Here is a 26,301-nt window from a genome sequence, read left to right on the forward strand (position 1 = left end):
ATAATATGCCTTAAAGTCAGGCAGCGTGCGACCTCCAGCTTAGTTTTTTTTCCTCAAGATACTTTTAGCAATTCGGGGCACCCTGCCCTTCCAGATAAATTTGCTTATTGGTTTTTCTATTTCTGAAAAGTAAGTTGTTGGGATTTTGATTGGTATTGCATTGAATCTGTAAATCAATTTAGGTAGAATTGACATCTTAACTATATTTAGTCTTCCAATCCATGAACATGGTATGCCCTTCCATCCCTTTCCTTTTGTACAAAAAATGTGTCAATAAACCTGACTATTTCTCCAACTTAGATTCTGGAGTATCTAGGAACTTGTCTCTAGGGGTCACGAGTTTTACAGGAATTCCAAAATTTTGTGTTTTAATGGTGCTGTTAATTCCCCCAAATGATTAGACTACATTCTGAGATACCTGGAGAACTACAGTAAAAACCAAGAACCTTAATACAGTTTGTAGCCTGTGTCTGTCTTTGTATTTTTTACTGAATTGGCAGCATACAGTCACCTAAAGAGATAGTGTGAACTTTCATGCAATACATCTCAAGACACCATACTGGTCCAAGACTCCATAGCGTCTTCCTAGATGAATGTCCCAGCCTCCTTAATGCTCTCCTGATTTATCTCCTCAAGGGGCAAGTATTCTCCATAGAGCAGCCACTTGATAGGTAAGGAAACTGGGAATCAACAGGGTAAATGACTTGGCCATGGCTTTTGGATGTGAGCAATAGACCCCTGATAGGAACCCAGCTGGTCTGACCTCGAATTAATGAGTCAGTGGTAAGAACAGGGCTTTGCAAAAAATGTTTATTTGGTACAAAAAAAATATATATATATATAAATATAGGTTTTGGCCAAACTTTAAAATTTAGTATTCTGTAGTCATTAACACACACTTAAATGGTCTTATTGGGGGAGGGGGATAGGGGAGGTTCTTGCAGATTCCTAAGAAAATGTCAGAAAGGCAAAATATGGCCAGCATTATCCATTTGCTTTTTTTGGGTTTACTGGGTGAATAGCACTTTCCTTACATAAGCATTTGACCTCAGGTTTTTCATACTGAGAACATTGAGATTTCAGTTCGAAGACATCCTGAAATCCTAAGAGTAGCATTACCCCGACCACCCTCTAATATCTAAGCTTGTTTGTATAAGCAGAAAGATTCATCTCTCCATTTTAGATGGCTAGATGTTTGTGGACGCTTTTAGGTGTCTTGCCTCATTTACTGGGAAAAATCAGAATGTGGCCTTTAGGGACACTTTTACTTGGAAAGTTACAACACTAATACACAAGTCAAGTCTTACACATTTAACATTTGCTTGTTGAAAGCAATGCCATAAATCAAATAAAATTAAACATGTTTTACTTTTTCCTCACAAGAACATAAAAATTATGGAGGGGAACTTAGGAAATTTAAAAAAGGTAACATTTAATTTTTCCTTAGTAGTCCGTGGGTAGTTATAGCAGTTCCACTTTTTGTTTGTTTCTTTGAACAGGGATTTTGGTCCAAAATTGTATTTGTTTTTAGTATCTGCTTCTGCCTCCCCCTCTGTCAGATCGACTTCCTCCACGGCCACCACCTCTTGGTGCTCCGCGGTTTGAACTGCTGTAGAAATCACGTGGAGGAGGGTACCCCCTTTCCATAGAAGGGGGAATCCCTCTTTCTTGTCTGCCAACACGATCACAACCACTTGAGTAGAGATCACTTTGGCTGCTTGAGTAACTGTCTCGACTTCCACCATATCCGTCACATGAGCTGCTGTAATCATCAGAGTGACTACTTCCACCATAAGAGGGTGGGGGCCTTCATGTAGGTGGGGCGCTACGTGAGTTACCATAACTCTCATATGAATCTCTGTAGGATCCTCCATTCGGATGATCTGAATAGTCTTGATCACGACCATAGCCATCTCTATCACTACAGCCTCTTGATGGATAGTCATCACGTGAACTGGAATGACCATAATCACGATATGTATAATCTCTTGGTGGTGCATAATCTCTTGTATCATGAGAATTTGGGTAATCCCTGCTTGAATAGCTGTCTTTAGTAGAATACCCATCATCTCTTGGGGACAAATAAACATCTCTATGAGAGGGCAGAGGTTCCCTTCGTGGTGGGCCTCCATAACTATCTTTTCCACGTGATGCAGGAGCTCTTCCTCCCATTCCACTGCTGCTGCGAACTGGTCCTGAGGGGCAGATCTTTTAGGAGGAGGACCTCCACTTCGTGGTGGCAGTTCTCTTTTTACTGGAAGTGGTCCCCTGGAAGAACTCATGTTAAAATTCATGGAATAGCCACCATCATCCATGTGTCCTCCATGTGAGGGAGTCCCTTGTTCCTCCACTTCCTCCTCTTCCACCTCTAAGACCTCTGGGAGGGCCTCTGCTTCTTGGAGGTGGAGGTGGCCCACGTCTACCACTTTCAAATGATGGTTTAGTGGCTTGTTCCACTCTGATGGCTTTTCCATCTAAAGACTTTCCATTCATGTCTCTGGCTGCATCCTTGGCATCTGCTGGGCTTTCAAAGGTGACAAAAGCAAAACCTCTCGATTTGTTGGTTTCACGGTCTTTCATCAAGAGTACTTTCACTATTCGTCCATATTTGCCAAATACGGCTTCAAGGGCTTTCTCATTTGTTTCTGTATTGAGCCCACCAATGAAGAGCTTTCCTGGACGATCTGCTTCAACCATTTTTCCCCCCAGAGTCGGAGCGAGATGAGGATGATTTCAAGCTCCCACGAGCCCACAGACAGATGCTTTCTAGAAGCTCAGCATGCGTGAGGGCTGCTGGATCGAGCTGGAGGAGAGGAAGGGGAAGCCGCTAGCTCTACTGTGCAACCAAAATTTATATTTTGATTAGTGCATTTCCTAATATAACTTATGAGGACAGCTTAATTCAACACCATAGTACTTGGAATCTTGCGTAGCGCATGAGATTTTGTAGGTTTGTCCAGAGTGATGAATCCCAGAACAACGTGAACAGTGAATAGGGAAGTATTTGCAGAGGCCCCTAGTGGGAATGGTGAGAAAGGGGGAAAACTCAACTTCTCCAAGTGGAGAATTCTTGATATTCTCACAGACAGTGGGGACAGCCGAAGAAATAGGCCGAGCCTCCAATCTTGGGGTTTGTTCATACGAAACTTAACCCCATAAATGATAGGCTAAGCCTACTTAAAATTAGGCCTAAGAGCCATCCCCCAAGAGAACCTCTTCTGTTGCTCAGATGTGGCCTCTCTCTCAGTCAACACAGCAAGTAAACTCACTGCCCTCCCCCTCTCTAAGTGGGACATGACTCCCAGGGGTGTGGACCTTCCTGGCAACGTGGGACAGAAATCCTAGAATGAGCTGGAACTCAGCATCAAGGGACTGAGAAAATCTTCTCAACCAAAAGGGGGAAGATGAAATGAGACAAAATAAAGTGTCAATGGCTGAGGGATTCCATACAGAGTCGAGAGGTTATCCTGGAGGTTATTCTTACACATTAAATAGATATCACCTGTTTAGTTAAGGTGTAATGGAGAGGCTGGAGGGAACTGCCTGAAAATGTGGAGCTGTGCTCTGGTGGCCATGTTTCTTTAAGATAAATGTATGATGATATGGCTGTCGCAGTGTGACTGTGTGGTTGTGAGAACCTTGTGTCTGATGCTCCTTTTGTCTACCTTATCGACAGACAAGTAAAACATATGGATTAAAAATAAATAAATAATAGGGGGTGTGCTGGTTTGAAAGGAAGTATACCCCCTAAGAAAAGCCATGTTTTAATATAAATCTCATTTCTTAAAGGTAGAATAATCCCTGTTCAATACTGTATATTTGAAACTGTAATGAGATCATCTCCCTGGTTGATGTGATTTAGTTAAGAATGGTTGTTAAACTGGATTAGGGGATGACATGTCTCCACCCATTTGAGTGGGTCTTGATTAGTTTCTGAAGTCCTATAAAAGAGGAAACATTTTGGAAATTCAGAGAGACTCAGAGAGAGCAGAGAATGCTGCAGCACCATGAAGCAGAGAGTCCACCAGCCAGCGACCTTTGGAGATGAAGAAGGAAAATGCTTCCCGGGGAGCTTCGTGAAACAGGAAGCCAGGAGACCAAGCTAGCAGATGATGCCGTGTTTGCCATGTGCCCTTCCAGCTGAGAGAGAAGCCCTGACTGTGTTCGCCACATGCCTTCTCACTTGAGAGAGAAACCCTGAACTTCATCGGCCTTCTTGAACCAAGGTATCTTTCCCTAGATGCCTTTGATTGGACATTTCTTTAGACTTGTTTTAATTGGGACATTTTCTCGGCCTTAGAACTGTAAACGAGCAACTTATTAAATTCCCCTTTTGAAAAGCCATTCCATTTCTGGTATATTGTATTCTGGCAGCTAGCAAACTAGAACAGGGGGAATAAATGTTAAAATAAATTTAGTAGATTGAAATGCTGATGATCGGTGAAGGGGAGGGGTAAGGGATATAGTATGTATGAAGTTTTTTATTTTTTTCTTTTTATTGCTTTTTCTGAATTGATGCAGATGTTCTAAGAAATGATCATGATGATGAATATACAACTATGTGATGATAGTGTGAGATATTGATTATATTACCAGAACGGAATGATCATATGATAAGAATGTTTGTGTTTGTATGTGGTTATGTATCATAAATAATAAATAAATAAATAAACCCAAAAACCTCTCCATAATCTGGAAAAAAAAAAAAAGAACAGGGCTTTGGAACGAGACTGGCCTGTGGGCAGATCACAGCTCTGCCATGCACTAGCTGTGTGAACTTCATCAAGTGACTGCCTTTTGGAGTCTCGGTTTTCTCACCTGTAAAATGGGTTGATAATAACTACATAGGGTTCTAATGAGGAGCTGAAGAGAAACTGTCAGAGTCCCTACTGCCTTACTATTTCAGAATGCCAGGCCCGTGTCTGCATATTATTGCCCGACAGCTTTCTCCCAAACCAGAGGCCTCTCTGCACAGGCAGAACAGAAGTGGTGAGGAACTAACACACCTAGGGGCATCTTTCAACAAATGTTGTATATATTTGAGTGGAATAATTCTGAGGCTTGTGTTCTACATTTCCAGTGTTCCCCAGGAAGATTAAGACCCAGATGCCCACATCGGTAACTTGCCTGATATACTCTTTATTGGCTGTCTCCCCTTTCCTGTCTCACTCTCCCACTCCCTGGCGGGAGTCTACTTCTGGTGAACCCAAGCTAAGACAGAAATCATTCAATTATTCATTCAGCAGATATTTACTAAGCTCCTATGAGCCAGACCCTGTGCTAGATCCTGGGAGAATAGCAGTCAACAAGATAGAATGTGCTCCTGCACTCAAGGAGCTGACAATCTGGGGAACATGCAATGCTAAGAAAAGAAGTAATGCCATAATTTTTTTAAAGATTAGTTTTAATTTTAATGTTAGTAACATATATACAACCCCAAATATATATATATAAATATATATTTGGGGTTGTATATATATATATTATATATATATATATATAAATATATATCCCCTTTAACCACAGGATATATAATACAGCATGGTTATGCTAACATCATCATCGTCTATTTCCAAAACTTTTCCATCATCCCCAACAGCAATTCTGTATCAATTAAGCCTTAACTCCTCATTCGCTACCCACTCCCAGCGTAATGCCATAATTTTGGACGATGATAAGTATTGAGAAGAAAATGGTGTGATAGTGATGGGAATAGTTTATATGGGATAGTTAGAGAGGGCCTCTCTGAGGAAGTGACACTTGAGCTGAAACTGAAGACTGAGAAGGTACAAGCCATGAAACTGTATGGGGGAAGAGCATTCCAGAAAGAGAACAGTAAAGTACAAAGGCTCTGATGAGCTTGGGATATTGAAGGAGCAAAATAAAATTATGTACTTGAATTGTGGTCAACTAGAGAGAACATGGTAGGAGAAGTAAGTAGTAAGAAGTAATTAAATTGAAGAAATAAGCAGGGGCTAGATCACACAGGCCCTAGGGCACAGTAGGAAATTTGGGTTTTATTGCAAGGGCAATGGGAAGCCGTTGGGAATTTTCAGCAGAGGAGTGATATAATCTGATTTAATAAATCGAACAAACTCCCTTAGGCTCTGTGTGGGAAATAGTCTGTAGGAAACAAGGGCCAGGACAGAAGCAAGGAAACTAGTTAGGAGGCGATTATGATCATTTCCAATGAGATGATGTGGCTTGGGCTAGAGTTGTAGCAGCAGAGACAGGGAAGTGGACACATTTTAGACATTTTGCTGCTAGAGTTGCAAATTGAGAAAGAGGAAGCAAAAATGACTCCCTCGTTTCTCCTAGTGCCATTTACCCAGACGGGCCAGACTGGATAGGAACAGGTCTTGGGTGATGTGTACATGCTTGAAGATATGTGGGTGTAAAAATCAATAGTTCTGCATTAAGTTAGAGATGGTCATAAGACACCCAAGGATAAGTGCCAAGTAGGCAGCTGAAATATGGGTCTGAAACCACGGAGGATTCAGGCTGGAGATGTGAATCTAAGTACCCCTAACCTAAAGAGCAGAGCTGTCCAACAGAAGCATAACGCAAGTCAGGAATGCAATTTAAAACTTCCTAGGAGCCACATAAAAAAGTAAAAATTAACAGGGGAAAACTTTAATAATAATATATTTTACTTAACTCAACAGATCCTAAACATTATAGCTTCAACCTGCAATTAAAAAAAATATTGATGGGGTGTTTCACATTCTTTCTTCGACATCCGCTGTGTATTTTACACTTAAAGCACACTTAATTTGCACTCACCACATTTCTAGCGCTCAACAGCCCCACGCAAGCCCGCAGCCCCCTTACGGTTCAGGGCAGCGTTTACCAAAGTTTGGCATCCGGATCTACCCGGACCATATAGAGCAGGCGCTTCCCTTGAGCCGAACCGTGCAGAAGCTGCGGCGGAACGGAAGTTGTGGGTGTGTGCGCGCAGCCGGGGACTGCAGAGAAGGACCGGAACCGGCCGGCGTAGAGTTCGGGTGAGGCACGCCTGGCCGGGGGTGCGTGAGGTGAGTGGCGCTCCGGGTCGTGGAGGCTCGCGCTTCTGCGTGCCGGCGCCTGGGGCAAAAGGGGCAGTGGAGCCCGGGAAACGCGCTGTGCTCAGGGTGGGTGGAGGTTGGTGCGGTAGTTACGGCACGGGTCCTGCGAAGTCAGGCTGTCAGGGTTCTTACCCCAGCCCCCTGTCTCCTCCTGCGTGATCTAGGGCCTGTCAAACCCAAGCTTCCCCCGCGGGCTCTTGTTTATCTGTGAAGTGAGGATGATAGTAGAGACTGCCTGACGAGCTTGCTATGAGGATTAAATAACAGTAATCCAGGTAAAGCGTTTAACACCAGGACTGGCACAGAGTAACCATCCAATAAAATGTCTGGAATGTTATAGACTATTTGTCCCATCCTCACTGTCGACTAACAGTTAATTTCTGAGTCCCTACAGAGGCCCCTGCATTGTGCTATGTAAGCTTTAAATTTGCATTACCTCGTTTGATCTTCACAGCAGTTAAATGGAGGTAGGTACAGTTGTCCCCATATTACACATGAAGAAGTGGAGGCTTTGAGAGCTTTAGGCCACGTGTCCAAGGTTACCTGGCAGGCAGGGATAGGGTCAGATTATCTGACTCTAGGGTTAATTCTCTTAACCACGATGCTGTAATAACTCCCTTCCCCAACGAAATGGGGAATGTGCAGTTAATGAAGGTTTGCTATATGCCAAGTTGGGTTTCTCACATCATCTCTGGAAGGTGGATACTACTTTTATCCTTAATTTTACAGATGTGGAATTGGCAATTCAGAGACAAGAATTTGACTTGCCCAAGGAGACTAAGCAGTAACAGGCCAGGTGTGCTTATTACAGACATGTAGCAGGTGCCCTGGACCAGTTACTGAGTGGGGAATACCGTAGAAATTAATTAGATTTGTTTCCTGCTTTCAAGGAGCTCCCAGTCTAAGGGAGTAGCAGAATAAGGGCCACCAGGGGGCTTTGAGAACGTAGAGGAGGACCTCAGCCTAGGGCTGGGAGAGGGTGGTGGTCAGAGCAGGCTTCCAGGAGAAGCAGAAACCTAAAGGTAAAGTTGGTCAGGTCGGGAAAGAGAAGAGTATACCAGCCAGGGAGAACAGTATGTGCAGAAGCCTAGAAGCTGGTGAAAATCAATATAGAGGTGCATGAAATGGCTGGAGTGAGGCAATCAGGCTTTACATACGGAGTCCATTAAGAATGCGTGGTGGAAAGTATGCCTTCTGTATTTAAGGCACCTAGGTCTGTTACTCAGAGGCAACCACTGTTTCTTATGCATTCTAGAGATATTCTGTGCATTTACAGATATTCTTGCTGCCTTTCCCCCACAGATCCAAGTGTGACATAGTATGCTTAATGTTGAGTACTTTGCTTCTTGGGTTTTGTAATGTATGGATCTTAAAAATCAGCCTCAACTTCTAACAGTTGCATTTTATTCCATTGTATGGCTTTACTGTCACTTATTTAACTAGTCTCCTACTGATGACGTTTAGATCTTTTCCATTTCTTTGTTATTAGAAATTCTCCTGCATTGAATATTATAATACATGGGTCCTTTTGCATATGTGTGAGTATTTTTGTAGGATGAATACCTAGGAATAGAACTGCTCAATCAAAGGGATTGTGTATTTATAATTTTAAGCAAAGTGGGAAATTGCCAGTAAAGGTTGTGCCATTATCCACTTCATCCAGCCATCTGTGTGAGGGCCTGGGTGGGAAAGGCAGTAGTTTGAGACTCTTAGAGGATAGAAGGAGTCACTAATCAAGCACACAGTGCCCCACATTAGATGCTTTTGAAGGAGCTCAAAGGAAGATGTCCTTAGAGAGTAAGTGGTTTTCGTGGTGTTGGGAGCAAGTGTGGCAAGTGGCAAGGAACACAGCTTTGTGTCACATAGACCTTCATTTAAAAACTGGCCCTGCTGCTTAACTGGCTGTGGAAGTTTAGGTAGATTCCTTAGCCTGTCAGTAAAGGCTTCCTCTTCTCTGAATGGAAATAATAATAGTGTCTGTTAGCTGGGTTGCTGAGGATTGCTAGGAAGAGTTAGAGTTATAGCTCTTGGAACAGTGCCTGACAAATGGTGCTGTTTTGTTACTGTGTCAAGGCTTTACATTGCATCTCTACCACTCCTTTGTTTTGGAAACAGACTGCCTGGATTTGCTTCTCATCCCTGCCAGTCCTTTGTGTGATCTTGGGCAAGTTGCCTCTGTTTCTTCACTTGTAAAATAGGGATAAAATTATTAAATACCTTCATGGGTTTTTTGTGAGGATTAAATGAATCATTATATTTGAAGTCCTTAGATCAGCACTCTGTACTTAGTGATTCCTATCATTCTTTTGCAGACTTTGGTTTTTAGTGCCATGCAGCCTTTACGATGTGTCCTCCAAGCACAGGGGTCTCTGAGATGGGTGCCATTGGCCTCTTTGTCCTGGCTGTGGCTCAGAGCCACCAGGATGCACAGCAGCAGCAGTCTCCCTAACACCACAGGTCCCAGTCTAGGGAGGCAGCAGGAGAATGAACTTAAGACGAATTTCAGCTCCAGGCTGGCCACTGGACCGACATTTCAGCATTTTTTAAGAAATGCATCAGTTCCTCAGGAGAAACCATCTCCAGAAGTGGAGGACCCACCCCCCTATCTCATGGTGGATGAACTTCTAGGAAAGCAGAGAAAAGGTTGGTTTCATTTCTCTTATCCCTTTGGGCTTCCTGCCTTCCTCCTTTCCGTCATCCATGGCCTGATTCTTTAACTGTTTTTTTATTATAGACCTGGCTTTGGAGGGTTAGCGGTGTGGGAAATCTGCTAAGTTATGGAATCATCAAACTCCACCAAGTAACATTAATATAAAGAAACTCATAGTAGTGATACTCGACACTGAAAGATAGAGGTCCTAGTAGTCCTGTCTTTGATCTTTGGTTATCTTTGGAAACCCTATAATCTGTGCTCTCATTTTTAGATTGTCTTAAGTCATAAAGCAACCTTCACAGGTGGTTGGGTGGAAAGTCAGTTTTCATAAGTGGAAATAGTTTTTTTTTAGAAACGCTATATAATCAGTTAAAATACCTTAAAAAAAACTTTTGAAGAGACATTAAAGAATAACCAGAACCCCACCTTTTCTCTATTTCCAAAAAATATTTCCCTTCATAATTCTTTTTTGGGTGCATGGGCCAGGAATTGAACCCAGGTTTCCCACATGGCTATGCGAGCATTCTACCACTGAAACACCTGTGTGGCCCCATCCTTCATAATTCTTGGAGGTAGAGTTGTAGTCATGTGATGCAAATAATTTGTATCTTGCTGTTTTCATTTAATGTTTTTCTAAACACTACTATCTTTGTAAGTAAACTTCTAAAAATTGGTGCAAAATATCTTTTTGTGCTATGCCCTGATGTTTTTCACCTGTTCCCCCATAGTTGGACATTAGTTTCAAAAATATTTTTATTATAAGTAATACTACCATAAGTGTCTTTTTAAAAAACTTTTTTATTGTTAATATAACATACATACAAAGCAAAGAAAAAAAGGCAATAGTTTTCAAAGTCAATTGTGATGATATAAATATTTATTCCTTCTAGCCGCCAGTGTTCTGGAGCAGCTAGGATTAAAAATCTGAGATGATACTTTGGTAGCTCATATCATAAGTGTCTTAATGTATATATTGTTTCTCTTTTTTTTTTTTCCAGAATAAATCTCTAGGTGTTGAATTAGTAAATCAAGGAGCATATATATCTTGTAAGTTCTGTTAGAAATACAAAAATATTTCTTTTGTTCTGAAGTCATTTATTTGAGGGTGCATCTGGCAATTGATGATGTCATGGAATTGAGGCAACAGAGGACCTACTGTATAACCAATTACCTTTAGTGTTTCTGGGGCATGCTGTCATTGAGACGTGTGACCCCTTGTTGTCTGCCTACCCATGGAATCCCTTTCTCATCACAGTCTACCTTGAAACCTACGGCTGCCAGATGAATGTGAACGATACAGAGATAGCCTGGTCCATCCTGCAGCAGAGTGGCTACCTGCGGACTAGTAACCTCCAAGAGGTACACACATTTCTTCCTTCTCCTTGTTTCTGCACCTCAGGGAGACTTCATTTATGCCAGTTCTGTTCTTTGAGGAACAGAGTGCAGACTGGCAAGGGTAAGTTTACCTGGGGATGAGCCGGAATCTGGCATCATGGGATTGAGAAAGCCTTCTTGACTGAAAGGGGTAAGAGAGAAATGAGCAAAATAAAGTTTCAGTGGTTGAAAGATTTCAAACAGAGTCGAGACGTTATCTTGAAGGTTATTCTTATGCATTATATAGATGTCCCTTTTTAGTTTATGGCGTATTGGAGTGTCTAGGGAGAAGTACCTGAAACTGTTGAACTGTATTCCAGTAGCCTTAATTCTTTTTTTGCAAGTTGGCATAGTTTAATAAATGAGATCTGTGCTGAAAAGCTGAAAGAAATTAGAAAGTATTTCATAAAAAACAGGTCTTGAGATAGCAATACAAATCAGAAGTTTGATAGGAAAATGAGAAAAAATATAATTTTTATTTTTAAAACTAAAAATATAATTCCAAGTCTAGTGAAAATAAATGTAAATATAAGAATTGCACAACTTATTGTTTTTATATTTAACCATATTAGCAATTTTCTTGTCATAAACCATATAAACAGTTTAAAAAGAAATTCTTCATAGGTAGAGACACAGTGGGCGAGCAATACTATTTCATGCTAATAAAATGTGTCAGCAATTCGGAAGTTTAAAATGGTTATAAACAATGACTTCAAGTTTTAATACTATCAGCAAAGTCCATTTTGATTTATGAACACTATGATGAATAAATGAGCTTTTAGTAAACACTATGGGCTAGGCACTGTGCTGATGAGTTCGTATACATTCTCTCCATTTATTTTCATTAAAACTGCGCTGTAATGCACAGTTGCCAACTTTTTCATTTGGGAACTCTTTCCCAGAAGACCCTTCCTTGTGTTGTTCCAAGTCAGAGCTGGGCAAAAGAGGTACTTGCCTAAGATTTGAAAGGCAGCAGCTTTTCACTCTTAGATGGTTGTCAGTTAAAGTTAGCTATTGTCAGAGACAGGAACGGATAATACAGAGGTGCCAGCAGGTCTCAGCTTGCTTTGTCTGTCTTCTATTCTCTGTCCGGCTCATCTGCCCCACTGCTAGCCCTGCTGACCAACATGCAGGAGCCTTGATTCTTGAAGACTATATAACTATATAGCTTTTACAGTGTGACCATATGATTGTGAAAACCTTGTGACTGAGGCTTACTTTATCCAGGGTATGGACAGAAGAGTAAAAAAATAAATAAATAACAGGGTAGGGGATATGGGGTAAAAAAACATTGGAGTAGATTGTAATACTAGTGGTCACTGAGAGGTAGGGGTTAAAAGGTATGGGATATATGAGTTTTTTCTTTTTTCTTTTGATTTCTTTTTCTGGTGTCATGCAAATGTTCTAAAAATGATCATAGTGATGAATACACAACTATGTGATGACATTGTGAGCCACTGATTGTATACTTTGGATGAATTGTATATATGTGAAGATAATGCAATAAAACTATTTGAAAAAAAAAAAAGTAAGTTTCCCTGCGTGGAGTGTGTACCATGGAATTAAGCTGTACTTTTGTTCAGTTGATTTTGAAACTTTTTTTGGGTGGCATTTACTTCAAGTTGGGAGCCAAGTTAAAAGTGAGCTAGAGGGTAGGGATTCTTCAAAGCTAATTTCAAAGCTCCTAATTTTCCTTCTTTCCCTTGCTCTCAATCCAGGCTGATGTGATCCTCCTTGTCACATGTTCTATAAGGTGAGAATTTGTTCTTTAATTGGGGAATAAATATATCTTATATGATAATGCTGTAGCTAAAAGTGCCAGGCTAGTCTGCTCATGGAGATGAGCTGATGAACGCTTTTCAGTAGGAATTGCAGTTCTATAGCAGTGGTGATAGAAATGATATGACCGGCTGACAGCTGCTGAGCTCTTACCATGTGCCAGGTCCCATGCTGAGCACTGTATATGCATTAATTAATTTAATTCTCAAAATAACCCTATGAGGTAGATACTGTTATCAAACCCATTTTATAGATGAGGAAACCAAGACTGTGCTTAGTCACCCAACTTTTCCCCAAGGTTCTTCTTTTTGTTTTTAAAAGCCTGTGTTTGTATAGTAATTTCTTAAACTAGTTTAAAATTAAGGCAAACAAGGAAAAAATCTACAAATACAGATATCAGAGTTTCTTAAATTCTAAATATTAAATGTTAACTTAAGTACCATTTGGTAAGCTTTCAAAAGTGAGCATTCTCAAAATACCAAGTCGAAAGTTATTACAAATAACAACTTTGCTATAGTAATAACCTATGTTACTGAATATTTTCAAGTTTTTGATTTTGGAAAAATATAAACATACCAATGTTTTTACAGCTAATATATGAAAATTTTAACCACCAAAAATGGATATCTCGGTTAGCTTACCCATAAGTAGGCATGTTAAATAAAATATAATTGTTGTAAAGCCTGTGCCTGGACAATAAGTTTCATAAGCCAATTTAAAATTAAGGCAAACAAGGAAAAAATCTACAAATACAGATATCAGAGTTTCTTAAATTCTAAATATTAAATATTAACTTGAATACCATTTGATTAGCTTTCAAAAGTGAACATTCTCAAAATAACAAGTAGAAAGTTATTAGAAACGTCAGCTTTGCTATAGTAGTGACCTACGTTACTGAACATTTTCAGGTTTTTGATTTCAGATAAATATAAAGATACAGGAGTTTTACATTAGCATGAAAGTCTTATCTCGCATGATATCATAACATTTAAAATCTATTTTATCTAATATTACTATAGCTACTTGTGCTTTCTCTTGGTTATATAGAACCTCTACTTCCATCCTTTCACTTTCAATCTGTTTATATCCTTTGGGTCTAAGATAAATGACTTGTGAGCAGCATATAGATAGATCAAATAATTTAATATATTCTGTCAGTTTGTATCATTTAATTAGTGAGTTTAGTCCATTAGCATTCAGAATTATTACTGTAAAAGCAGTTCTTGGGTCTATCATCTTATCCTATAGTTTTTATTTGTCAGAGCTATATATTCTTTTCCCTCTCTCACTTTTTATCCTTTAAATTACCCTTGCTGATACTCTTCAATACTGTTCCCTCCTCCAGACTTCACTCTCTAGTCTTTTTTTCAGTTGACAAGCACTCTTTAATATTTCTTCTAGGGTGTTCTCTTCTTGTTAAATTCTTGCAGCCATTGCTTGTCTGTGAAGATTTTACTCATCCCTCAGTTTTAAAGAATGGTTTGGCAGGATAAAGAATTCTTGGGTAGAAGTCTTCTTTGTGCAGAATCTTAAATATATCTTACCACTGCCTTCTTGCCTCCACGGTGCCTGTTGAGTAGTCTGCGCTTAGTCTTATATAGTTTCTCTTGTATGTAATAAGTTTCTTTTCTCTTACTGCTTTCATGACTTTTTTGCTTCTCTTTAAGATTTGACATTTTGATAAGTATATGTCTTAGAGTAAGCTTATTTGGATTTATTTTATTTGGGATTCATTGAGCTTGTTTGGTTTGAATATTTATGTTTTTTATAAGGGTTAGGAAGTTTTCCCCCATTGTATCTTCAACTAACATTCCTCTCCCTTTATTCTTCTCTTCTTCCTCTGGGATGCCAATTTTATTATTAATTTACATGCTTCATGTTGTCTATAATTTCCCTGAGATCAAATTGCATTTTTTCCATCTTTCTCGCCATTTATTCTTTTGTATGTTCAAGTTCATTAGTTGTGTCTTCTAATTTGCTCATTCTTTCTTCTATCTCTTGAAATCTGTTGTGAGTCTCTAATATGTTTTCCCTTTTTTTTTTTTGACATTTGCACACCAATGTTTATAGCAGCATTATTTACAATTGGCAAGAGATGGAAACAGCCCAAATGTCTATCAACAGATGAGTGGCTAGACAAGCTGTCATATATACATAAAATGGAATATTATGCAGGTGTAAGACAGAATAAAGTTATGAAGTATGTAACAACATGGATAGACATAAAGGACATTATGCTGAGTGAGATTAGCCAGAAACAAAAGGACAAATACTGTATGGTCTCACTGATATGAACTAACATTAATGAATGAACCTGGATAACTTCAGTTAAGAACAGAGAGGTCATCAGGAGATAGAAATAGGGTAGAGACTGAGTAATTGGAACTGAAGGGATACAGATTGTGCAATGGGACTGATTGCAAAAATTCAGAAATTGTTCTAGTTTACTAGCTGCTGGAATGCAATATACCAGAAATGGAATGGCTTTTAACAAGGGGAATTCAATTAGTTGCTAGTTCACAGTTCTAAGGCCGAGAAGATGTCCCAATTAAAGCAAGTCTATAGAAATGTCCAATCGAAGACAGATCCAGGGAGAGATACCTTGGTTCAAGAAGGCCGATGAAGTTCAGGGTTTCTCTCTCAAGTGAGAAGGCACATGGCGAACACAGGGCTTCTCTCTCGGCTGGAAGGGCACATGGCGAATATGGCATCATCTGCTAGCTTTCTCTCCAGGCTTCCAGTTTCATGAAGCTCCCCGGGAGGCGTTTTCCTTCTTCATCTCCAAAGGTCGCTGGCTGGTGGACTCTCTGCTTTGTGGTGCTGCAGCGTTCTCTGCTCTCTTTGAATCCCCCCCTTTTTTTTTTTTTGCATGGGCAGGCACCAGGAATCGAACCTGGGTCTCCGGCATGGCAGGCAAGAACTCTGCCCACTGAGCCACCGTGGCCCACCCTGATATGTTTTAAATTTGATCTACAGTATCTTTCATCTCTGTGGTGTCTGATATTTATCTGTTTATTCTTTCAAATTCTTCTTTATGCTCCTCTAGTGTCTTCTTGATTTCCTTTATATGGTTATGAACAACCTTAATTAGTTGTTCCAAATTCTGAGTCTGCTTGGATGGTTGGTTATTTGGCTGAGCCGTATCTGCCTCTTTTTTTAATGGTTCCCCTGTGTCTTCTTTTGATGTCTTTTACCTTATTCTGAACAAGCTTAATTAGTCATCCCAAATGCTGTGTCTCCTCGGGTGATTTAATTTAGTTATTTGGCTGAGGTGTATCTGCTTGGTCCTTCATATACTTTATGATCTTCTGTTGTGGATGGGACGTTTTTTAAAAAATTAATTAATTTATTAATTAAAAAAATTTAACAAATGAACTAAAACATTAATATGTGATCATCCCATTCTACATATATAATCAGTAATTCTTAGTATCATCACATAGTTGCATATTTATCATTTCTTAGAACATTTGCATCGATTTAAAAAAGAAATGAAAAGACAACAGAAAACGAAATAAAATGATAACAGAGAAAAAAAATTATACATACCATACCCCTTACCCCTTGCTTTCATTTATCACTAGCATTTCAAACTAAATTTATTTTAACATTTGTTCCCCCTATTATTTATTTTTATTCCATATGTTCTACTCTTCTGTTGATATGGTAGATAAAAGGAGCATAAGACACAAGGTTTTCACAATCACGCAGTCACATTGTGAAAGCTATATCAGCATCAATCATCATCAAGAAACGTGGCTACTGGAACACAGCTCTACATTTTCAGGCTCTTCCCTCCAGCCTCTCCATTTCCTCTTGATAACAAGGTGATATCTACTCAATGTGTAAGAATAACCTCCAGGATAACCTCTTAACTCTGGAATCTCTCAGCCATTGACACTGTCTCATTTCACTCTTCCCCCTTTTGGTTGGATGGGACTTTTTAATGTCTTAATAAGGTTATTTTGCAGATGTATTTCTTTTCCTCATCTAAGATTTGTTTCTACTTATGTTAGCTTTGAAGGTCCCATTTTGGATGTGGTTTGTCAGTCTTTTCCTGTGAGGACAAGACCCTAATCTTAAGGGTAGTTGGATTTCTAGTTAGGGCTTTGTTTGAGAGCTAGACAGATAGGCAATTTGTCAGACTGGCGTTTACTCTTCTGTCCAGCAGATGGTGCTCTTGAGCTCTCTCCTGTAGGCCCACTTGACCCCAATACAGGGGATGGTGGAATCAAGTGAACACCTGATGGGACTCCAGCCAGGGCTGCCAATCCGGGCAGACACTGAAATAAACCAACCCTGATGCTGGGGAATGAGTAGCATGCACCCCAAGGGAAGCTTTATCCTATAGCCTGTCCGGAAATGTCTGGAGGCCAGTTACAGCGCTCAGCTTGGCCTCACCACCCCTGTCCACACACACCTGCTGTCTTCAGGCCTCCATGCGGGGAGGAGAGCAGCACCAGGACCCAAACAGGTCTCTTTTGCTGGTTAGATGTTGGACCGGCACGCTCCACATCTCTGCGTCCTCCTTGGGTAAGGATACCACCCCAGTATTGCCCAAAAACCAACCAGGTGCCCCCAGCACGGTGTCACAAAAGTAGGGAGTAGGCACTTTACCTTGGCTGAGTGGAGTTTGTGCACAGGAAAAGTGAGTCTGTTATCTTCCAAGTTTGCCATGGATACTCCCAGCTATGAAGCCAAGGGGAAAACCTTTCCATGCCAGCTGTGGTGGTAGGCAGAGTTGTGACTGAGCACATTCACCCTGTTCTCTCTATTCCAGGTTCCCAGGTTTTTCGCACAGGGATGTGCGGAGTAGAAAACCCTCCATGATCACTTGCACTCTGGGACTACCGTCCTTGTCATTTTTCTGTTGCATTTCTCATTGTTGCACAGAGCCAGGACAAACTCAGGCTCTCCTGCTCTGCCATCTTGTGGAAATCCTGAGGTTCTTCTTGTAGCTAATGGCACATGTTTTTGATAAAGCTGTCTGGGCTAGGGTGAAGTAAGTTGCCAGGGGACAGGGTTCCTCTGAACAGAACCAAGTGGCATCCATCAGGGGTGAGCATATCCTGTTTCTTACTTCATTTCTGTGTACAAGGCATGCTATTGTTAATGTTTCTATAGCTGACTATACCATTAACTAATTAATCAATCCAACATATTTGTTCTGAGGGCCTCCACTACCAGGCAGTAGTAGTAGAGCTGCTTTGGAAGATTCTGAAGATTCTGAAGTTAACCCTCCTTGAATCCTGGATTTAAGGAGCTTAGTCTGATACACTAACACATTTGCAAGTAGCTGTAACACATGATAGAAGCTCTAGGTAAAAAAATCAAACAATAAGGAGAAATTGCTAAACACAGGGAAAAGTATAGTTAAAGGAGGAAGAAAGTACTTCTAACAGAGGAGAGTTGGGGAAGGCTTTGTGAAGTATATTGCTAATGAGTTTGCTTTAAAGGCTTGTCAAGATTTGGAAATATGCAGGAGTAGTATCCCTCTGGGAACGGTGAATTATAGCAAATATCTATTGCTTCTTCAACTGGTCTGTCACCTACTTGCCCCAAGTCTAAAAGGTAGACATTCATTTAAAGAATTTAAGATTGTTTTATTTTCTTCCCATTGTTCCACTCTCTTAGATTGCTCTGTGGTTTATTTCTCTGTAGGGAGAAGGCTGAACAGACCATCTGGAATCGTTTACATCAACTTAAAGCCCTAAAGACAAAACGGCTTCGCTCCCGAGTGCCTCTGAAGATTGGGATTCTAGGTATCCGATAACTTGCACATTTTATTAGTTTTACGGCTTGGATTCCATGTGGCTTTATATGCTAGAGTTTCTCTTAGAAGCTGGATTCCCTGTGTGAAGAAATCTTAAATGCCCCACGCAACTTTTGTACTTAATGTCAGAGGCTGCAGGATTACATGAGATAAAGCTCATAAAAGAGCTCTTCATGGTACCTTGAAATAATAGGCGCTCAGAAAATGGTATATCCTTTCTAGAGTCTAATGTGGCTCATGGCGGCACTGATTTATGGATAGGAGAGAATTTGAAACCTGAAAGGGTAACATAAGTTCACAGTGTAGGTCACTTTCATGTACTTGAAGCAAGCCCAAGTGAAGATCTAGGTCTGCACTTAGCAATATGGTAACCACTATCTACATGTGGCTATTTATATTTAAATTAGTTAAAATTAAATAGAATTAGAAATTGATTTCCGCATTTGGGCTAGTCACATTTCAAGTGCTCAGAAGCCACCTGTGATTAATGGCTACCATTTGGACAACACAGATGTAAAACATTTCTGTCATCATAGAGTGTTCTGTTGGACAGTTCTGATCTAGATGGCTGTGAAGCATATTTCCAAAATATTCTTTACCGTCGTGTTCCAGAATTTTTTAAATATATTTAATCTTATGGAAAACAGACTGTGTCCACTGTGGGATACTTAAATTAATCTCTTGCAGTGATGGGTCAAAACACAGAGTTGGTCCAGTTATATAGATTTATGCATGGATAGGTTAGTTGAGATATTTTGCTCCATTTCAATTCCTTCATTGTAGAAGCCTGGGGATATAAGTCTATTACGAATTTCAGAAATCCCAGGAATAATTATTAAATTAAAGTTTGCAAAGGTTGTTGTAATATAATGGACTTTAAAATTGTATAGTCTTGCTAATAACACAATATATATATATTTTTTTAGGATATGAAAAATACCAGCATAAATGGTTAATTCATTTCTTACAGATTTTAGCAAGTTTATGGGCAAGAAGAGCAGGAGAATGGGCAAAATATAGTTGTATATAAGTAATTTTTTAAATAAGTGAGTTTCTAACCAAAGTGTTTTTTTATTTGTGGAACCAAGTAACTTTCAATTGGAAAAAGGAGTGGTTCATGTTTAGAAAAATTTTTGGTTGGTAGTTTAAGTTTTTCCAGGCTTTTAATTGAATTGCTCTGGAACTCTTTTCCTGTGGTTTTCTTGTATAGGAAGATCCAGGTTCTGGTACAATGGAATGCTGGTCAAATTTGAGGGATGATAGTGAACTCTTAAAGAAATTTCCTGTGCCCTGGTCTCTAATCCAAATCCAAATCCAAAGCTGGAGATGGTGTGTATTGAGAAGCCATGAGATGATCCATTTAGTACAGGTGGTTGTTTCTTTTTTCTCCCAGGGTGCATGGCTGAGAGATTGAAGGAAGAGATCCTTAACAGGGAGAAAACGGTAGATGTTTTGGCTGGTCCTGATGCCTATCGGGACCTTCCCCGGCTGCTGGCTGTCACTGAGTCAGGCCAGCAAGCTGCCAACGTGCTGCTTTCTCTGGATGAGACCTATGCTGATATCATGCCAGTCCAGACAAGCCCCAGTGCCACTTCTGCCTTTGTGTGAGTTGCTACTCAGGAGACAGGGAGTAAACCTCTCCTTTACTTTTATTCTTGCTTGTAAAATAACATGTTAATTTTATTACATAAAAAATATATAATACGTGCATATGGTACCAAATAGAAAAGACAAAAAATGATATAGAGTAAAATTCCCTCATACTCCTTATCCCCAGCGTTGTAGGCCACCTCTCAAGAGACAGCCATGCTTCTTGTATTCTTTATATGTGTACTTATATACCCTTATGATGTCTTCCCTCCCATTTTTTTATACAAATGATACTATATGGTTCTAAGCCTTTATTTTTTTTACTTGAGAAAATATCTTGGCCTTTCCGATCTCTTAAGTTAAAAAAAATCTGATTATAAAGTAGTTCGTAATTTTTGAAGAATATTTGGAGAAGACAAAAACATAAAGAAGAAAGTAAGAATTACTTATATTCCCATCACCTAGGGATAACCACTATTATCATTTTGATGTGTATCATTTCCTGTCCTTTTCCTTTGTGTATGTGTGCTCTATATGTGAGTTTATTTATAAAAATTGGCACTTTGATATACTTTTGTAGCCTTTTGTTATTTAATATGGTGAATACTTATGCCATTAATTTTTCTATAATAGGAATCAGCAAATGGCCTGCTGTTTTTTGGAATACAACCATGGTCATTTGTATATATGTTGTCTATGATTGCTTTCACCACAACAACATAACTGAGTACTTGTGACAGATTGTATACCCTGCACAGCCTATATTTACTATCTAGTCCTTTATAGAAAAAGTTTCCCAATCTCTGTTCATTAATGGCTCTCCAATGCTCCTTGTCGGATACTGGATAAAAATAATAGCTATTATTTTTTGAAAATTCTTCATGAACATCCTTGATACATATCCTTTAAGATAAATTTAGATCTTTCATATTTAGGATACAAATGAAGGAGAGTGATTTAACTTATATACCTAAAATTGGTCCAGAAATGGGGAAATGCATGTGTTTTAATCCAAGGTCTTCTTTCTGCCACACACACTTTTGTTTTTGTTTTTTTCTGGTTCTGCATATGAAAAGGCAAACAGCAGATATGTGCAAACTATAGAAAGTCGTAGTGTGGTATGATAAGTCTGTACCCTATCCCGACACCTCTGTGCTCCCTCAGGGTAACCTCTGTCCTCCAGTTACAGTTGGTTTATATTCTGTGATTAAATTCCAGTTTTTAAAGATAAAAAATGTCTGCCTTAGTGCTTCTTAGATCTAGATTGGTCCACTGTGAGTGTGGCATCAAGAGGCTTCAATGCCAGTGGATAATGGCAGGGAAGCTGTGACTTGCCTCTTGGATTGGACTTAGATACCCTACTCCTGCTAAAGTTCTCCCCCTTTCCCCCCAGGTCAATCATGCGAGGCTGTGACAACATGTGTAGCTACTGTATTGTTCCTTTCACACGTGGCCGAGAGAGGAGTCGGCCTGTTGCCTCCATTCTAGAGGAAGTGAGGAAGCTTTCTGAACAGGTGAGAAGTTCTTCAGGGTTTATTCCTGTGAGCATGTTTGTGGGAGGATGAGGATAAATTTTCTAAGTTTACAGCCTGTGTTATCTTTCTAGGCTGCATAAGTTAGGATTATAGCCAGAGAGAAATACATGGGTATATACTATTTGTTTGCAGCCCACAAATTATAGGCAGATCTACTGGGAAGTTTGCTTAAGAGGCAACACATAGAATAGAAAGAGCACCAGCTTAGAGTCAGATGACCGAATGTAAATCCCGGGTTCATCATTCTCTGACTTGGTTTCCTGACACAAGTCCATTAACTATGTTCTCCTAACACATTTTCCCATTTATCAAAACAGGATAAAATAATACCTTCCTGGCAGGATTATTGGAAGTATTAGAGGAAATGTTTTTAAACTATTTGTATATCGAATGTTTTCAGGGAGTGATTTATTAGTCTGTCTATCTTAGGGAAGTCTCCCAAATCACTGAACCAGCTTACTAGTTAGTTGAGAGACAGAGAATTGATGAGGGAGGTGAGTTGGATCAGATGCCAGATGGGAGAGATCTGCTTCTCTACCTTCTCTCAGGAGCTGTTTCCTCAGCTCTTGAGAGAGGTCTGTCCTTAGCCCCAGGCCCTCTCTTAGTAGGCTGGAATATGGAGGTTTTCTTCCTCTAGGATCTCCCTGTTCCATACTGCTTGGCTCAGGAACCTTTGGAGAGGACAGTGCTAGCCCTTGCTTTAATTCAGAATCAGTAGTTTGCTTTTATTCTCAACCCCTGACAGTATTGTCTTCTCTACTTTTGTCCCCATGTTCTTAGTTTCCTGATTTGGTCTCTGGCTGTTCACAACTGTTCTCTGTATTCCCACATCCAAAGTGCTTCTTCATCTAAAGTTGTCTCCTTTCTCCTTCTAGCTCCCCTGCAGTACTAACGCTTACTCCTCCAGGATAGAGACATTCTGTTTAAATATATTCAAATGGTGTCAAAAATTCGCTAACCCTTCTAGGAACAAAATATGGTGTGTGTCTTTGAGTGTATGCAATGAAATATTATTAGCGATGAAAAGATAGGAAGTTCTGATATATGTATTCCAACATGGATGAACCTTGAAGACATCATGCTGAGTTAAATAAGCAGACACAAAATGACAGATATTGCATGATTTCACTTATATGAAATATCTAGAATAAGCAAATTCATAGAGACAGAAAGTAGATTAGAGATTGGCAGGGGCTGTCGTGAATGGGGAGTTATTGCTTAATGGAAGATCAGACAGGTGTCTTGTAGAATGCCCCGCGTTCTGGATTTGTTTGATTGTTGCCTTATTTTGTCATTTAACATATTCTCTTGAATTTTGGTAAACTGAAGTTAGATGTAAAAGCTCGATTTGATTTAGGTTAAATATTTTTGGCAAGAAAATGCCATAGGTGAAGATTATATAACATTTAACTGACAGAATGTATCATAAGTTAATTGTTATTATTGAATATTGAGCTTTCTTCCAGTTTTTTTTCTATTTAAATAATGGTTTTGAGATTATATTTTTACATATGATTTTTTTTTGAATTTCAGTTCTTTAGGCAAGATATCTATGCAGAGCACATTTATGAATGGCTCTTGGTAGAGTCAGCTAATTTCTAAATTACTGATTTGGCTTGAAGGTACCAAACAGGTTTTTTATTTTTTAATATTTTTACTGATAAACAACATACAAACATATAACGTTCTTTTTTTTTGTAGTATGCAGATACCTTTTATTAGGTTGTTTGTAGTGTATAAATGTAGAACATTTCTTTTTGGCAAGGGAAGAGCTCATTGCCTATTTACCATTTTATTCTATCAGGTACAGGCCAAACAAATTCTCATGTTGGATGATCAGATGCAAAGCCATCTGATCTTTTTAAAAATTTTTTTTTTTACTTTATTTAAAAAAACAAATAATACACTTCTAACCACCATCAATGGATATCTTAGTTAGCTTAACCATAGGCATATTTAAATAAAGTATCCATATAATTATTGTAAAACCTGTGTTTATGCAGTAAGTTTCATAAACCAATTTAAAATTAAGGCAACAAGGAAAAAATCTACATATTCAGATAGCAAAGTTCTTAAATTCTAAGTATTAAGCATTAACTTAGATACAATTTGCTCAGCTATCAAAACTGAATGTTCTCAAAATATCAAGTAGAAAGTTCTTACAAATATCTGCATTGCTATGTAAAGACCTGTGTTGCTAAATATTTTCCTGGTTTCAGGAAAATATGAACATTCAAATATTTTAACAGTTAACATATGGAAATCTTAGCCACCTAAGATGGATATCTTAGTTAGCTTATCCATCGGCATATTAAAACAAAAATCTAAGTAATCATTGTAAAACTTGTTTGTACAATATGTTTCATAAACCAATTTAAAATTAGAACAAGGAAGAAAAAATATATAAATACAGATATTAGAGTTACTTGAATTCTAAATATTAAACCCAGTATCTTAAGTACTATTTGATTAATTATCAAAACTGTGTGCGTTCTCAAAATATCAAGTAAAAAGTTACTACAGATATCAACTTTGAATAGTAGTGAACTATGTTACTAAATATTTTCAATATTTATATGTCATCACATAGTTGTGCATTCATCATCATGATCATTTTTTTGAATATTTGCATCACTCCAGCAAAAGAAATAAAAATGATAAAAGAAAAAACTCATAAATACCATACCCCTTACCCCTCCCTCTCATTGACCACTACTAGTATTTCCATCTACCCAATTTATTTTAACCTTTGTTCCTCCTATTATTTATTTTTATCCATATTTTTTACTCATCTGTCCATACCCTAGATAAAATGAGCCTCAGAAACAGTTTTCTTTTTTTTAAATTTAGTTTTATGTTTAATTGACAAACCAAAACAGCATATAAACACAAACATTCTTAACATACAGACATTCCATACATGGTGTACAATCAGTGGCTCACAATGTCATTGCATAGTACTATATTCATCACCATGTTAACTTTTTTAAAAAACAATTTTTATTAATTAAAAAAATTAACAAACAAAACATTAAGATATCATTCCATTCTACATATACAATCAGTAAATCTTAATATCATCACATAGTTGCATATTCATCATTTCTTAGAACATTTGCATCGATTTAGAAAAAGAAATAAAAAGACAACAGAAAAAGAAATAAAACAATAACACAGAAAAAAAAAAGATTATACATACCATACCCCTTACCCCTCGTTTTCATTTACCACTAGCATTTCAAACTAAATCTATTTTAACATTTGTTCCCCCTATATTTATTTTTATTCCATATGTTCTACTCTTCTGTTGATATAGTAGCTAAAAGGAGCAACAAACACAAGGTTTTCAAATTCACAGAGTCTCATTGTGAAAGCTATATCATTGTTCAATCATCATCAAGAAACATGGCTACTGGAACACAGCTGCACATTTTCAGGCAGTTCCCTCCAGCCTCTCTGCTACATCTTGAACAACAAGGTGATGTCTACTTAATGCATAAGAATAACCTCCAGGATAACCTCTCAACTCTGTTTGGAATCTCTCAGCCCTTGACACTTAGTCTCATTTCACTCTTCCCCCTTTTGGTTGAGAAGGTTCTCTCAATCCCTTGATGTTAATTCTCAGCTCGTTCTAGGGTTTTTCTCAGTCCCTTGATGCTGAGTCTCAGCTCATTCCAGGATCTCTGTCCCACGTTGCCAGGAAGGGCCACACCCCTGGGAGTCATGTCCCACGCAGAGAGGGGGAGGGTGGTGAGATTGCTCGTCGTGTTGGCTGGAGAGAGAGGCCACATCTGAGCAACAAAAGAGGCTCTCTTGGGGGTGACTCTTAGGCCTAAATTTTAAGTTGACTTGAGCTATCCTTTGTGAGGTTAAGTTTCATATGAACAAACCCCAAGATTGGGGGCTCAGCCTATAGCTTTGGTTGTCCGCACTGCTTGTGAGAATATCAAGAATTCAGCTTGGGGAAGTTGAATTTCTCCCCACTCTCACCATTTCCCAAAGGGGGCTTGCAAATACTTTTCCACTCACTGATCAAATCACTCTGGGATTCATCGGGGCATCACTCTGGACAAACCAACAAAACCTCATGTCCTACCTGAGATTCCAAGTACTTATGACATTCAATCAAACTATCTACATGAGTTATATTAGGAAATGCTCTAGTCAAAATCTAAATTTTGTAACAAATAAACATTTTTTGCTTTAGTCTAACACATAAGGTGACATTTTAAAGTATTATCATCTATTTTCAGCACCCTGCAATAATGACATTCCTTTGTTCTTCCTCATACAGAAACATTTTTAAAATCTGTACATTGTACATTTCACTATTATTATACACTCTAGGCATTCCTAGGTTATACCATCTCGATCTTTACCATCTATCTTTCTTTCTGATTTCATTTATGCCCCCAGCCCTCCTCCCTCTGTCATTCTCACATGCAGTTTCATTCAGTGTTTTAACATAATTACATTAGTTAGGTAGTATTGTGCTGTCCATTTCTGAGTTTTTATATTCAGTCCTGTTGCACA

The 26,301-nt window shown here is 38.9% G+C and overlaps 1 protein-coding gene and 1 pseudogene across 4 annotated transcripts in view; one reads left to right on the forward strand and one right to left on the reverse strand.

Annotated features, from left to right (window-relative positions):
- Positions 1 to 1,466: 1,466 nt before the first annotated feature.
- LOC143683620 (RNA-binding motif protein, X chromosome-like) lies at positions 1,467 to 2,795 on the reverse strand (annotated as a pseudogene).
- A 4,171-nt stretch (positions 2,796 to 6,966) lies between these two features.
- Positions 6,967 to 26,301, forward strand: part of CDK5RAP1 (CDK5RAP1 mitochondrial tRNA methylthiotransferase) — a 91,108-nt gene continuing 71,773 nt past the window's right edge. For 2 of the 4 annotated variants that reach the window (XM_077111285.1, XM_077111302.1), the window contains exons 1-7: positions 6,967 to 7,034; positions 9,377 to 9,707; positions 10,973 to 11,076; positions 12,810 to 12,844; positions 18,532 to 18,632; positions 20,037 to 20,247; positions 21,627 to 21,747. In XM_077111285.1, the coding sequence (XP_076967400.1) occupies positions 9,395 to 9,707; positions 10,973 to 11,076; positions 12,810 to 12,844; positions 18,532 to 18,632; positions 20,037 to 20,247; positions 21,627 to 21,747 (885 nt within the window). In that variant the 5' untranslated portion in view covers positions 6,967 to 7,034; positions 9,377 to 9,394. Of the gene's footprint in view, positions 7,035 to 7,228; positions 7,340 to 9,376; positions 9,708 to 10,972; positions 11,077 to 12,809; positions 12,845 to 18,531; positions 18,633 to 20,036; positions 20,248 to 21,626; positions 21,748 to 26,301 lie in introns of all 4 variants that reach the window. The other 2 variants (XM_077111293.1, XM_077111308.1) reach the window with 2 other exon arrangements.

The sequence above is a fragment of the Tamandua tetradactyla genome, chromosome 1 (assembly GCF_023851605.1).
Source record: "Tamandua tetradactyla isolate mTamTet1 chromosome 1, mTamTet1.pri, whole genome shotgun sequence".
NCBI classification, from domain to species: Eukaryota; Metazoa; Chordata; class Mammalia; order Pilosa; family Myrmecophagidae; genus Tamandua; species Tamandua tetradactyla.